At 41.5% G+C, this 16,163-nt stretch overlaps 1 protein-coding gene across 3 annotated transcripts in view; it reads right to left on the bottom strand.

The window, feature by feature from the left end:
- Positions 1-16,163, bottom strand: part of LDAH (lipid droplet associated hydrolase) — a 144,442-nt gene that overhangs the window by 20,627 nt on the left and 107,652 nt on the right. For all 3 annotated transcript variants that reach the window (XM_084826513.1, XM_084826512.1, XM_084826511.1), the window contains one exon: positions 2,688-2,770. In XM_084826513.1, the coding sequence (XP_084682639.1) occupies positions 2,688-2,770 (83 nt within the window). The remainder of the gene's footprint in view (positions 1-2,687; positions 2,771-16,163) is intronic.

Below are 16,163 nucleotides of genomic sequence, written 5' to 3'. Positions count from 1 at the left end.
AGAACCATATTTTCTCTTATTCCTTGACTCGTACTAATTATGCTGTAAAACTGGGCTTGGAAAGACAGGAATAATTTAGTGTCTCTTCTCTCACCTCCTTCAGAACACAACATGCAAATGGGGTCCAGAAATAACTTTTCTCTTCCACAGCAGCTGGCACTGTCAGGTGTTAAGATTGGCTTTACACTTATGATCACACTGACTACTAAGCGGCATAAATTTTTTGAAGTGACAACTTGCCAACTCTATAGCAACTTGGACTCTAGTTCCTGTTCTTGTAAACTTCTTGTAAACCCTTTATTAGTCAAACCTACTTTTACTGTCAGTACACTTCAGGTTTAACTTCATGCCAACTCACACTTCTCCTCTAATTTTCACATTCCCAGAAATTATTAGAAGGAAGAATTAAAAAAGAGAGAGAGATTTAACTTTACCTTTGCATCTGGCTCTGTTGTGGACTCGCCAACTTTTTATAACTTTGTTTCAACTTTTTAATTTTTGTTTTCCTGGGTACAGCACACCACTTTAAAAGTGCAATGACACGGAGGAACCAATAAAGCACAGGTTTTCAAAGAAGGTTCTCAGGTGCCAAAGCACTGCTTGGATTGACGTAGTCCAGAAAAACAAATGGAAACAGACGAAAGCACCTGCAAGACACTTGCTGCTTGCCATACCCCTTAATTAAGAAAGGAAGTAAGCATACTTTACAACTATACTGAGCATAAGGTGAGTCACACTGAAGTCAATTGGCTTTCGCTTCATGTAAAGATATTCTGAGAAGAATATATCAAAGAGGAAGCAGAGCTAGAGTAATTGCTAATCTAATCAGAACAGGTCAGTGTTTTTAAATATTCATAGCAAACTCCCCAAGCCAACCAAACTGAAGGCAAAATTCTGTTCTCCGTGGCTTGCAAATGTTGCTTTGAGCTGCTGAAATCTATAGAAAACTTTAAAAATGTACTACTTCTATTAATGAAATTATTCCTCTCATACTTTTGGCCCAATGGGTGTACAAGGAGGTTTACCAACTTAAAATATATGAACTAAAGCAATCATAAAATGCAACGCAGTATGACAAATGAACAGCCCCAACTCAAGCAAGCAGTTCCTCACAGGGCTGGCTCTACCATTAGGCAGAGTGAGGCAGCTGCCTCAGCTGGTAGATGTTGGGAGGTGGCAGCCAGGTGTTGGAGAAGAGAGTTATATGTCTTGTGGTCTGCCCTGTGCCCCCTATGCTAGCCTGCTGCCTTCAGGTGTGGTGGAGGATTCTGTCCCATTGGCAGAGTTAAAGAAAGAATGAACTGCCAGTCCAGCTGGCTTTTGTATGTGGAATGGGAGAAGACACCATCTTGTTCTTCACCTCAAGCAGCAAAATCTCTTGGGCCAGTGCTGGTTCCTAAAAACCAACAGTCCATCTCTCAAGGCTCATTGACAGAGGGCAGATCTAGCGAGCTATCTAAAAGCCAGGAACAAGGAAGTAAAATCGTCCTCTGCTGGGAGGGAGTTCTCCAGCCTTCAGTGCCCCAGCCAGAAAGGCTATGTTCTGGGTCACCATCCACTATACTTCAAATGGTGGAGAAACTCCTAGAAAGGATTGAAACAGTCAGGTCTTTGCAAACAGAACACTTAACTGTTAGAAGATAGACCTCCCTAACAGTACTTTGTTACAGCAGGTTAGTCACAGTTTAGAAGGATGCTACAGTGTAGCTCAGGTACTACTTACATCAGCTTTTAATTAAGTACTGATTCCCAGTAAAAATGTAATGTTCTGTGTGTGGAGCTGCCTTTGAACCCATTCAGAAGCTTCAACTCACCTCCTTTCTGTCACAGAGAGGAGAGAAAAATATTCAGCCTGTTTTGCATTGGCTGCACCAGCTATGCCATGGCTTCCAAAGTGCTGGATAGAATCTAAAAAGCCCTTCTTGGCTTTGGCCCTGCATGCCTCCAAGATCATCTTTGCCTATATGAACTCTGCACCTGCCTTTTAGGATCCTCCAGATTCCCCTTTCTCTAGGAGAGATGAGAATAATGAGGAGTGGGAACAGACACCTTGGTGGCCCAGAATCTTTGGCTCTCTATTAAGAGCCACCAAGACTAAGTGATACTGATACTCAGAAAGTTGTATAAAGGCCTTTTTGATTAGGCTGGCTCCCCCAGATTTTTTATAAATGAGTAATACAGTATAATGGCTAATGGATATAGATATTTATATTTACATCAAAATTGCTTTTTGTCTTGGTTTTATTCTGATTTTAATATGTTTTAATACGTTTCACAAATGTGTTTCAGATTTTATGTTTGCAGCTTTTAACAGTAAAGCACCCAGATAATTTTTTGTTTTGGTTAATAGATGGTATACAAATAATGTAAATAAATTTTAAAACATAACTCCCCCCCCCCCCAATATTCTAAATATTTAGACTTTTACTTAACCTATCTTGAGGCTGTTGGATATTTGTGTTACTTTGTTATTTTAATGTTGTGATATTATTGTATTTTATATGTTAATGCTGTGATATTGAATATTACAAGATAAGGTGAGATACATGCTATCTTTTAAATAAACACATGCAGACCAGCCACACAAAACTGGAGATCGGAATAGTACTGTTTGGATTCTGAAAAGCATAGCAGCATAGTAGCTGCAAGTGGGTAATTGATGAAAACTGTGAAAAGTAAAGGATTACCTTCTTTAAGTGATGTCTTATAGTAGCACTGTCTTTCTCTAGGATCATCCTCATCTCTTCGCTTCCCAAGTACATGGTGTTTACTGAAGAAATAAGAGATGCACACACACAATGATAAATCACAGTTTATGCAGAAAACTAAAGATGCTGGTTACAGTCTTCAAATGAGGTTGAGTTAGGCCCATGGAGGGAGCAATCGTATGTCCCCTAAACAGCATCTGGGGGACATACGATTTTTCGGTTTCCCGGCTCTGTGCCTGAAGACAGGGCTCTGAGCTCAAAGCAAGGAAACTGCACTCCCTATCGTAGCCGGCACGAACTACACCGTCTGTCTCTCTCTGCTCGGTAAACAGAGCACAGAGATGGGGAAAGGGGGTGTTCCTAGGGGCAGAGAGGGGAGGAGACCAGGGCGGCTGGCTTACACCTTTTCCTATTGCTGCCCCAGCCTCGTTCCCTTCCCCTCAGCCTCCGATAAGCGAAATTGGCCATCTAGCTAAAACGCAGAGGCAGGAGCAAGGCACTGCCTCTCTGCTTAGGACACTTGTAAGCCTCCGAGTTCAGGGGCTTACGAGTACCCAGGGCACAACCCATAGGATTGTGCCCTTAGCTAACATGTCTATTCTCAAAGAAGCTGTTGAGACCTGATGTGCCAGTTCCATAGCAGCTTATCCCAGCCTGTCGCCTCTCCAGATGTGTTGGACTCCAACTCCCATCATCCCCAGCCACCACGGCCATCTACTTTTAAATGGAACTAGTTTCAGATCACATGCCAGTGGCATGGATAAAAGCAATACATTCTCCTAATGGGCAAAGGAGGAAAGGGAACCAGCAGTAAGACAGATCCTTACTAGTGAACTCAAAGTATTTTTGGGGAAACTTCCTGCAACACTTTGAGGAAATGTAAGCAAATGACACAGAGGAGCGGGAGGGGGCAGCTCAAGAGATCTGGACACCAAAAGGCAAAGTTAACTTTCGACATAAACATACAACAGAACCCCAATCAAAAGCTAGATGAGCAGGCTTGGAACTAATGTGGCGTGAGAGAACTGAGTGACCATAGGGCCAAGAGTTTGTTATTGCACAGTTGGTGGCAGGCCATACACCGTTCTCTCACAGATTGTTCCTCAATTTGAATGTATGTATGTAAGTATTTAATATCCTGCCTTTTTGCTAAAAATTGGTGCCCAAGGCGACTACAAATAAAACAGATTAAAAACAAAATCTTCATTAAAATCTAACATAAAATCAAAAACAATTAACACAATTAAACACATACAACCAATTAAAACCAATTAATTTTCCTCATTGTTTCACTGATACCAAGAACGAACTTCAACATCGCTCTATTTATTTTTATAATGTATTTCTACCTGATGTCCCTTCCCTAATCTATCAAGGCCTCCTAGTATTATGACCCATGATTCTCTCAGGGCTTTTGTAAACCAGCCAGATGTCCTAGTCTCAACATTTCTCTTTCATCCACAATACTTACATGTTGCTGCTCATTATACTTAATTTGCTTTTAAATATAGAGGTTAAACTTAGCACTGAGTACATTTGTTTGAAGGGGATTGTATTTTACCCTAGTTATTTTATTTATTTTACATCTAGTACCACTTTTTTTACTCTCTCCACAGCTGAAAACTAGGGTCATTGGAGATGTTATTCCCTACCCCCGGTTGCCATCAAAAAAAGATCTTTCCCATGTGAGCAACCCATTTGCCAGTGAGTAAAGTTTAAATTAATCCATGCTGGTCACAGGTATAAATCTGTATGACAGCATTCAATGCCCCAGGACTAGCATTTGAATCCCTTCACAGAGTTAGACCAGAACATACACAATGAGGATATTTAAACACTGCCTCCCTGTGTGAAACAGAGGTTTTTGGTGGCAAGGAAGGAACATTTAGATTGGCCCTCAGGATGCTTCTGCGCAGCAGGTTTTTTTCATGACCCACAAGCCTATGATGTGTGCACAGTCTGTCCATCCGGCAGATGTGGCATAATCTGGCATCTGTTAAATTTTCACAGTCATAAGAGTAGTCCTGCTGGATCAGACCAAAGGTCCATCTAGTCCACCAATGTGTTCACACAGTGGCCAGCCAGCTTGCCTGTGGGAAACCCATGGGTAGGATGTGATAGGACCATCACAACCTTTTTTGGCACCTTAGGCAAGGTAGTATTGAGGGGTTGATCCAGGGGCATGCTGTGGTGGGGGTGGCGGTTTTGGATCCATCCTCCTGCTGCCCAGAACACCATTTTGGTACTTACTACTAGCAGTAGACAAATCTAACAGCTCCACTGCAATTTTTATTCTCTATAAATTCAAAGCAACTTAGAGATTAATTTTAAAACCAAAACATTTCATCCGTCACACAAAACAAAGAACTGTAGAGAAAAAATATAGCAGCAGAAAAAGACAAAACCCAGAATTACAGCAACGGAAAGAAAGGTTCAGCCATTCCCAAAACATTCTGAAAAAGCTAGGTTGTCACCTGGCACTTAAAAGTATATGGCAAGGGTGCACAATCTTTTTGTCCTCGAGGGCTGCATGTGATACTGGGTGGTAAGCTGGGGTCTGTGCGTGCGCGCACGCGTGCACACACACACACACAAACGTATATACACTTGCACGCACGCACACACATACACACCTCACCCCCATCCCAATGATCCTGCTCAAGGTTGCTAGGGTGCACAGAGAGGCAGTTTTGGTGTTGCTGAGGGAATAAGAGACTAAAGACCAAACAGAATCGCTGCTTCTCTGCCACCTTCATCTAAAGCCTTCCCATCCAGCTCCTCCTTCGCCCAGTAATCCTGCTTGGGATTGCTGTCCTGGCACTACTCTCAGTGGGGCTCCCCTGGGCCACACATAGAGCAGCTGAGGGGTGCCTGTTGTTTGTAAGCCATCGGCTGTGCAGGCCTGGCATATGGTGTCAGGGTCAGACAGGCTTCCCTAGGGAGGCAATATATGTCTCTATTAAACAAATGAAAAACATGGAGATAAAAAAACCACAGGGCTTTGAGGGTGGTGGTATCATCTACAAAGTCATCTACTTTGACAGAAGCTGTTATTTGATTTTGGACTAGATGGTGAGCCTCAGACTTTTTCATGGGTCTTGATCCCACAGAAGGGTTGTGAAAGATTAGGATTTTCAACCATAATCTTTAACGTAACTATTAACTGGTCTGTGAATAACAATTAATCAGTCTGTAGCCTAGGCAGTTCAATAACTTGACAAGGCCATTTTAAACTGATAAGGCCTGTGAAGATCATATATTTCTAACCATTATACATGCCAAATAGGAGGAGGCAGCAGAAACTAGTAACTTGAAAGCTTTCATTTGTTCCTAGGTCAAGTCCAATGCACTTAGGTGTAGAGAAAATTTCACTCCCAACATCATGCCAGAGACCTCTCATTTGACCTAGAAGACTATTGTTTTCTACCTCCCAGCCCCCTCCATTCACCCCAAGACTAGATGATTTAGAATTGATGTCAGTTTAGTCACATGCCTTTGCTAAACAGACACTGCTAAAGGTGACAAAATGCGCTTGATTTATTTGTGATGGTAGAACACTGATGGGACTCAAAATCAAGTAGCAAGAGAAGAAAAGAGGGCTTTATATCACTGGTAGCTCTTTAACCTGAAGTGTCACAGCCAAAGCTTAATATCCACATCAGCTAAATTAATAGCATCCCTGCCCCCCCCCCCCTTACAAAGCTTAATGACCAAAATCAGTCAAGCTTTTTTCAGTCTTTAGGGCTATTTGACACCGATTCAATTAAGTACTGATTGTCGGACAAAAATATCTGCATGTACCATGCTGAAGTTCAAAACCATTCAAACACTCAGACTACACAATAAGGCAAGGAAGCAACCCCCCCCCAAAAAACAAAACTCCCCCCCCCCAAATTAAATGAAAGATGATCTGTGCTTTGAAGCAACAGTCTAGTATGTTAAGATTTAGCAGTCAAATGTTCAGTTGGTATATCTATAATAAGAACTAATGAAGAGACATTGATGGTCTGCATTCTTTTCTTTTTTCTAAGTTATGTTCTCGCTCAGAGAGGAAACAAGAAACCTATTACATTTCAGTTCATTCCCTGTAGGGCTGCAGCCTTAAAAAAAAAAAAAAGAGAAAACTTTTAAGTTTGCCAATGGATAGTTTTCAATTTGCATACATTTGAGTAACTTATCCAAGTGAGCAATTGCTATTTCTTTTCCCCTGGGAGAAGTGGTAACCTTCATTCCATCTACAGAGAGATCCATCCAGTGATTTAATCTACAATCTGAACCCGCTTGCACGATCCATGGTTATATCTGCCACAGCACACATGTCATTCCCTGGAAGCCCTCAGGTTTTTGCTTGATTACTGCAATGTCCAAATGCCACCTGGTTGCTGGCTTGCAGCAGAGAAAATTGCATTAACGGAGAAGTTAACTGAAAACTCTCATTGGAAGTTGAACAGTCATAATGCGTTGCTTGGGGCTATGTGCACTGAAAGTTAGAAACTTGTCAGTTAATGAAAAAGAAAAAATCCAAACAAATGTGGTCTACACATGTCAAACCAATTTAGGAATACAGGAGAGTTCAGCATGACAGACTTAACTCAGTTAAATTTAGAAGTGGACGTGAGCTCCAAGTTAGGCAAACATAAAGAATGTTTGATAACCACAACCCAAGCTTTTGCTCCACACAGCACTGCACTGAAACAGCACTGTAAATAAAGAAATAAACACTATAATATCTATTTGCTAAGCCAAGCATCTGGGGTTCTCTGTGACATAAAACATAGATACAAAGTGATGTCACAGCAATGGAACAATACAGAAGTTCCAAGTAAGATTGTTTTCCACTTGGTTAGCCAAGCATTTGAAGAAATTTTTTAAAAATGAAAAGAAAAAGAAAACACACACACGAAAAATACATTTATTTTCCAACAAAGATGATCACAAGGATAGCCCCAGCCTTCCGCCTTTTCTAACACATCTTTACAGATATATTATACACACACTTGACAGTTTGCTCTGTAGATTAAAGGCATGAGAGAAACCAAAGAGCTACTCAAAAACATCTGTAATCTGCCCTTCCTTTGTGCAAGTGGGGTCCTTATGAGTTTCTGAGGCTGCTAGTCCTATGTAGCCAAAATGGATGCATAGTGAAGATGTATTTGGGAGGTTGCTCTTTCTTTATATTTTGTTATTTAGATCAGTTGTGTTCAGGTGATTTTTAAAAATTGTCTTATACCACCATCTTTTGTTGCTGGGTTGACTAGAAAAGATATGAGTGTAGCAATCAACAAGAGTGGGTCATATGATGGTTCAGGCAAGTAATGATGGAGAAATTGACAGCATCCTAGAAGGAAAATGTACCAGCTACTGGGTAGAAAATACTATTCATGTCATACATGTAGTACTGATGGTAGACTTTTCAAACCTGAAACTCAGAGTCAATCAATCCTCCACACTTTTTTCTTTTTAATGACTCACAGCTATGGAAGTGAGAGGCAGGAAAAAGGCACCCCCTCTGCTATACATAGCTTCACTGAGAAGGTGGCCCCTGTGTACACAATAAAATTGGGAGTGCTGAAATTACATGATGCATTAAAGGAGGGGTGGGACACCTCCAGATATTGCTGGGCTTCAACTCCCATCATTCCTGGCCATTGGCCATGCTAGCTGGGACAGATGGAACTCACAACAATGGAGATATGTCCATTGCACTGCCACACAGACAATGCACAAGACGATGCCACAACACCTCCACTCCATCAGCCCTAGTGACATAGCCTAGACACTCCTCCAGTTATTTATTTTATTTGTATTTATTACATTTCTAATCTGCCAAATAACTAATGTTCTCTGGGCAGATTAGCAACAGTTAAAAAACTAAAAATGCCACAGAATAGTTAAAAATGTAAAATATAACACAAATATTTAAAAGAATAAAATACAATACAATGCAAAAAAATAAACAGCACAGGGATTGATAAAACAGCCATAATAACCTAGAACTAGGTCTCTAAAATGCCTAGGAGAAAAGAAAGCCAAAAAGATAACAATGGAGGTGCCAGGCAAAGCTCTTTGGGGACTTTATTCCGTAAGTGGGGTGCTACCACTGAAAAGACCCTCTCTCCTGCTGCCACCTTTCTAGTTTCCTTTGGCAGGGGCACCTGGGGAACCTAAGTGTACAGGCACGTATATGCAGGTGGAGACATGTCTTTAGATACTCTGGTCCCAAGCCGTTTAGGGCTTTGAAGGTCAACACCAACACTTTGAATTGGGCTTGGAAACAGACTGGAAGCCAGCGCAGCTGACAAAGCACTGGCATCACACGATCAAACCAGCCAGTACAAGTTAATAACCTACCAGCTCTACTTTGAAATGACGTTTCTGAACCATCTTCAAAAGTAGCCCCACATACAACCCATTGCAGTGATCCAACCGGGAGGTTACCAGAGCATGGATAACTGTTGCCAGGTTATCTCTGTCCAGATAGGGTCGCAGCTGGTATATCAACTTAAGGTGATAAAAGATGCTCCTGGCCACCAAGGCCACCTGGCCTCAAGTGACAGTGATGGATCCAGGAGCACCCCAAAGATGCATGCCTGATCTTTCAGGAGTACAACCCCCACTAGGGCAGGCCGAATGCCACTCGTGAATCACCTTATGCTCCTCACAAGTACTGTTTTATGGGCACAACACACACAAAGGGGAGGAAGGAGGAGACACACATCATAGCTCCGTGGGCAGGACATTTGCAGAGACCACAGATAGCCCTCTTGGGACAAGGGTCCAAGACCCATCTGGGGAGGAAACACAATTTTGCTAAGCAGCCAAGGGACCAGGGCATGCTACAAGGGCAGCCACAGATGCACACTGACTATAGCAGCCTCCAGTGGCTCACTCCATAGGGCACAGGTGTTGGGAAGCAGCAAATGGGAAGTTGAGCCCCACCAGGGGCATAGGGGAACATGCCCCCACATATGTTTTGCAGGCCTGGTGAAAAACAAATGTCATCTCAAAGGCAAAATACGTGGAGCTCCTGGGACTCAAACATAGACTGCAAGTTCCACAAAATAGTTCCTTAACTACTTAGCCACAGCAGCACAAACAGGAATCAGACACAGAATTGGGTGTTCATCTCCTCACAACCCTAACCTCAACACCTAGTCACAGAGTAGAATAGCTCACATCTTAAATGCAAGGAGTTCAAGGTTTGAATCCAAGTTATAAGCCCACAGCAGGAAAGACTGGAGAGTCCCCTACACCCAGGTACATGTTAAAGATAACTTTTATTTATGAAATAAATGTGTTTTCATACATTTAGGGAAACTTTAATTGTGATGTCTCTATTAGCTTGTAATGTGGATATTGTATTTGAAATGTGTCTGACAGATTTATATCTGTGTTTTTGTTCTACCTATATTGATTTATTCTTTTTGTAAGCCACTTTTGAGTATAATTAGGAATAGTGGCATACAAATAAGCATGATGATGATAATGCTTGTTCTCGCCATAATTCCCCTTGTGAGATGAGTGTGCATGACATGAGGCCAGAGTGGTATAGCCCCACACTGTGCACCCTAGCAACTGATTTATGAGCGAACTGTGTGAGGTTTATATATTGGCGGTGTGCTGTGATTGGGTGCAGTTACGCCGTAACCTGTGCTTTGTTATGTTGATGCAGGTGGGGAAGTTGTCAATGTGAGGGTTGCTTTAAAAAAAATCCCCTCACATTAAAGTTAATGGAAGGGAGATACTTTTCATTAGGTCTAAGACTGATATAAAGTTGTGCCATCAACGAGGGCATGACCATGGACTGAATGGGGTACAGAATACAGTGTGTGTTCCTCCCATGCCACCCACATCCCAGTCATGGCTCCACCCCATTTTAGCCACTCTGCCAGGATATTTGTCATGGTGGCGGCATATCTTGCATTCTGCTGGTTTAGTGGAGCTTCTGCTGCAGCTTATAACCCCTGATATTCATTTTAGGTTTGTAGCCTTAGTGTGTCAAAAATCTGCTTACATTTTTTCTGGTACGTTTCCCATCTTATTGTAAAGTTCTTTCAGGAGTATAATGGTAGTATAGTTTCCTTTCCCGGTTTACCTTATGCTCCCAAAGAAGTATGCTCTGTCAGTCCTCAGAAAAGCTCAGAACATGGTGGTAAGAAATAATTATACCAAGCAGCAGTGTAATTTCCTCAGGGGGAATCTTAGGAAGCCATTAGTAATAATCCTAAATAATAACTTAAGCTGTTAGTAATAATAAATAATTATTATTAACAGCAATTTTGGCAACATTCTAAAATTTAGTGTTTATAGTATTAGCAGAAGGAATTACCAGTACTTAAATGAGGCAAAGCACAATGAACAGTAATTTTAAATATCTAAAATAAATAAATCAGATTTGGAAGAAATATAAATGGTGCAAGCATAGGCTTTCGTTTTGTTTTGGCCAACAGTTTATGCAGATGGGTCTACTAACACTGAGCCACTGTAAGCAGGGTAAACTAATGATGATTAAAAAAAGGACCAACTATCAATGTAGTAGCTGTATTTATTATTATCATTGCCACAGATCTGCTTAATGCTGAAAGAAGGACCAAGAATGGAAATTGGGGTGAGGGGCGGAGAAAGACTCTGGAAATAGCGCAGAGGTAAACAGTTCTGAAAGCAACCACTAGCAATATCAACAATTTAACTAACAATGGAAGCCTTGTTGGGGACTTAGAAAACTCTTTATTGCTATGTGCATTGCAACACGTATAAGGAATGGATCGGTCCAAATTGGCCCAAATTGTATAGCTGGATCTGTGAAGGGGTAGATAAATGGTTCTGTCCTTCAGGATGCAGATGAGCAAATCACACATTGGAACACTCCAGCACATTAAGGAGGGGGGGAACCACCATCACCCAACCTCCCTGCATACAGAAATCTAGCATGTCAGGAAGGCTAGGTTAGAATCCTTCTCTGTAGCATGCTAACTTTCCACAACCACTAATTTCTCTCCATTTCATTCAGAAGTCATACAGTCCCAGGAAAGATGTACTACACGTTTTATGAATGCTATAATCCCGTCATCACACAACAGTGGAAAGACTAAAACATTCACAGGATTTGCTTTGGGCCTGTTCAAATATTTGGTCTTTACTAACATGATAACCATTGCCATGGGAATAGAATGTGTACTTTTCTTGGCAACTTTCCAGCTAAGGACCAATTTACATTGCTATTTTTATATGGACAAAGTCAACAAAAGTTGACACTTATAATGGCTTTTGGGGCTCTATTGGTTATACTGAACCAGTGTTGTAAATATCCCCACTTACACACAGCTTAATATACCCTGGTTCAACAGAGATTCTGAATTCTTTTCAGAACCCAGCAAGTCATGATATGAAGCAACATTCTGAAGCAGAGTTTAGAAAGCTCTAAGCAAACTGGCCATATGTGCTCTTTTTTGCAGCTTGTAGGAAGCTCAAACCTTCCCAGCTCCTCATGCTTCTCTTGAGCCTTCACAAAACCCCAACCTGGCCCTATGGCCTATTGGGGCTTTTGCTGTTTACTAAACAATGAGGCCAGTGCTCTACTGGTTCTGTAGCCTGGTACCTTGGGCTTCATTGCCCAGGAGCAGGATGGGGAAGGACTAAGCCCCACCAGCATAGGAGATGAGGTCAGCATTCCTTTCTGCTCCTCTGTCCTTGCTCTCTCTCTCTTGATGGATAATTAAGATGCCAGCAAGGAGCCATTATCCACATCAGTTACAGCAGAGGCAGCAGCAGTGGTGAACTAGGCCTTACTGGAATTTTTCTCCCTGCCACACTTGAGCATTCTGGACAGCTACTTGTCCTGCTTTGACACTGACACTTAGGCTAATCCTGATATTTAATTCAGGTGAATAAAACCTTGAACACAGAGTTAAATTGTCACTAAAATTATAAACAAGGAGTAGCCAGCAGCTCTACAAAACCCAGAAATGCTAAAAGCAGTACATGATTATTTCAGGATTTGCATTCTTTTGATTACGATTTTTAAAAGAGTTAATGCTGAAAAGTTCAGGAGTCAAACATGCGAAAACTGAAGCCTATAAACTCAGGGCAAGACAGAGACATTTTGCTACTCCATGTTCAATCATAAACAGGGTATTCTGTGGAGGGCAGTGGCACACAAACTATCAGTTACTTCACTGGTACCCCTAATAATATTGCCCCATGGGATTGCTTGGGCTGCTTGGCATGATTGGGCTGGTCCTGCCTAATGACCCTTATTTGACAGACGTATTTTTGCATATGGGTATATTTTTCAGTATCTTCTCCATCTCACCTCTCTCTCCTTCCAGTCTTTTAACAGCACACCGCGTGAGTCACTCCAAACGAGTTCTCCTCCAAATGACAACCTCAGGAAGGATGTTAGAAACCCCCAAACTGTGCTTCGTATTTCTTGGAAGTTATGAAGAGTTTCATTATCAAAGCATTCAAGCTTCATGAGTAATATTTATGATGGAAATAAAACTGACAGCCTTTAATTTTTATTTTATTTTAAAAAACACATAATTACAGAAACCAAACCAAAATGGGATTTTTTTTTTTTTTGCACACAAGGCATCTGTAGGGAAATCAAAGCTCTTACAAGCAATGAAATGACCTTGCTAAATCCCCGCCCTGCCTCTTTTCTCTCATTTGGAAACAGGATAAATTATAAAGCAGAGTCACTTTGACAAATGAGTAGGTCTGTAAACATAATAAATCCTTTAAAAGCCATCCGTTTCTCTTCACTGAGTTAATATGAGCATCCTACTCTTAAATAGGGGAAACTTTAGTTCATTTGCAAAAAGGAGAACAAAGCAGATGTAGAGTTCTTTCAAGCCATGCTTAAGTGCTGTCTGGGGAAGGTGAGTCGTTAGACAACATTAAGCAAACATTTTAGTCAGGCATTGCACAGGAAAATAAACAGTAGCAGAGGAAACGTGAAAATAGTAAAGGCTGTTATTCCTTGGCCTCCTTTCCTGTAAGGCAGGTGATAAAATATGTGTTTCCACAGGTAAGGAAACACTCTTTTGAAAATATATATTATGGAATATAATTTTTGTGAACTGCCCAGAGAGCTTTGGCTATTGGGAAGTATAGAAATGTAATTAAAAATAAATAAATAGATAGATAGATTTCTTATTTCAAATGGTATAGGGCACCTGTGTAACAACTGTGCAAGGGCAGGCAATGCGGTTGTGGATGTGAATTTGGGTTTTGTAGATTAAACTAGTTTAATCTAGGGAGTCTAGATTAAATATAGGGCACATTTGTAGCTCATAGGTACACACTTTTGGGGTGGAGGGCCTGGGTACGCTTATACGATTTTTCACTTGGCTCAGATGTAGCTTGAAGGATGGGTACATGCTGCATCCCTCTGAAAAAGAGAACATGCTAAGTGCCAAGATATTTGTGTGGAAGACATGACAAAAATAGTACAGGAATTTCCATACATGCTTCTACCACTATGGGAAAAACCATTTACAGCAAGACTATGAAAGCATTTCCTGAGTTTATGTACCCCCTCAATGAAAATACATGAAATATTTGCAGCAGGTTGCATGAAGCTCAGTCCCATGTTTAGATACTTTTCTAGAACTCCCATTTTGGGGTGAGACTAGTTATCAGGGCACTGGGGAAAAGCTGTATATGCTCTATCATAGGAGCTTACTAACCTAATACTTCCCTTGCAATCACATACACACTGTGGTTGATTACATTCTTTTAAGCCATGAATTTGCACTGAACTTTAATAATAGTGTGGTTATAACTCAGAGAGAGATAAGGAACAGTAAGCAATCACCTAGGGCAAGTGGCATAATCACTAAGCTGCAATCTGAAATGCACACATGTCTAAGTTCCACTGAAATAACCAAAATGCACTTTCAAATAAATGTATTGTGCCTGAGGTACCAGGGTATTTTTTACCTCAGTGTGGAGTATTTAAATAATGCTCACTCCTCTTTTCACAATGCCTCTGTGATCTAATGCCACAAAAATGACTTATTTCTGCACTACAAATATATTGCTGCTGTGCACGTGAAATTAGGAGAAAGTTAAGACTTTCATTACAGAACCATGGATAAACTGTTATGATGTATATAATGTTTTATGATTAATGCACACACAAAACACCTGGGTAAACTTGCATTTTTTCCCTTTTTCTTGTTGGGCTTCAGTTAAATACATAATTAAATAACAAATAAAATCTATATATATAAAAGTCAAAAATTGTGTGTGGGTTTGTGTGCTTGTGGCTGGCTGCAGGGCTGTCTGTAACACAGGGAATAAGGGGGAGCTGCTCTGGGTGTAATCACACTGTAGGGGCCCACTGAGCCTGCCATTTGGGCCCTACAGTTGCTGCCCCTTTTACTTCACATTCTCACTTGCCAGAGTGTATGACAGGAGTCACTGGGTTACATTATTACTTTGTTTATACTTTCCCTTACTAACAAGTACACCCTCTCAATCATGGTACAGGTTTCTGATTTCAGCTATGAGTCATCCTATTGGTCATCTTTCATTCTATGAGAGCCAGTGTGGTGTAGTGGTGAGAGTGACAGACTGGGAGCCGGGAGATCCGGGTTCTAGTCCCCACTTGGCCATGGAAGCTCACTGGGTGACTTTGGGCCAGTCACAGACTCTCAGCCCAACCTACCTCACAGGGTTGTTGTTGTGAGGATACAACGGTGAGGAGGAGGAGGAGAATGTAAGCTGCCTTGAGTTCCTTGCGAGAGGGAGAAAGGCGGGGTATAAATGCAATAAATAAATAAATAAATAAAGGTCTCTCTCCCATTCACTCTGACTTCCTTCACCTTGGATTGGCTGGCTGCCGTTTGTTCCCTCCCCTTTACTCATGGTTTCTTGTCTGACTGTGCAGAGCATTTAGTTTCTCTCCCCTCTTCCTGTAATATCCAGCAAGCAAGCAAGCAAGCTAGTGTTAAATATGTTTACCCCTTTCAGTGCCAGATGTATCTGTCAGTAGTATGTGATTAACACTAATGTGAAATGTGGTGTGGTGTGTGCTCGCCTGTCTGAGGGGCTGGAATGACACAGTGGATTGGAGACTTAGGGCTTTATTCATAAAAGAGTGAACTGGGGGGAATTGAGAAGGCAATTGCAAAATGAAGGGCAAGATAGTGGAGTTTTACATGTAGCTGAATTGAAGATTTTTGGGTTTGTGTATTTGTGGCTGGCTGCAGGGCCGTCTGCAAGACAAGGCATAAGGGGGAGCTGCCCTGGGCCTAATCACACTGCAGGGGCTACTGAGCCTGTCATTTGGGCCCTAGAGTTGCTGCCGCTTTTAGTTCACATTTTCACTTGCTGGAGTGTATGACAGGAGTCACTGGGTTACATTATTACTTTGTTTATACTTTCCCTTACTAACAAGTACACCCTCTCAATCATGGTACAGGCCAGGTTTCTGATTTCATCTACCAG

Source organism: Heloderma suspectum, chromosome 1, assembly GCF_057233095.1.
Source record: "Heloderma suspectum isolate Gila_16-S chromosome 1, 16-S_ref, whole genome shotgun sequence".
In the NCBI taxonomy this organism is placed as follows: Eukaryota; Metazoa; Chordata; class Lepidosauria; order Squamata; family Helodermatidae; genus Heloderma; species Heloderma suspectum.
Note: the sequence above shows the minus strand (reverse complement) of the source record. Positions and strands in the feature narration are given on the sequence as shown.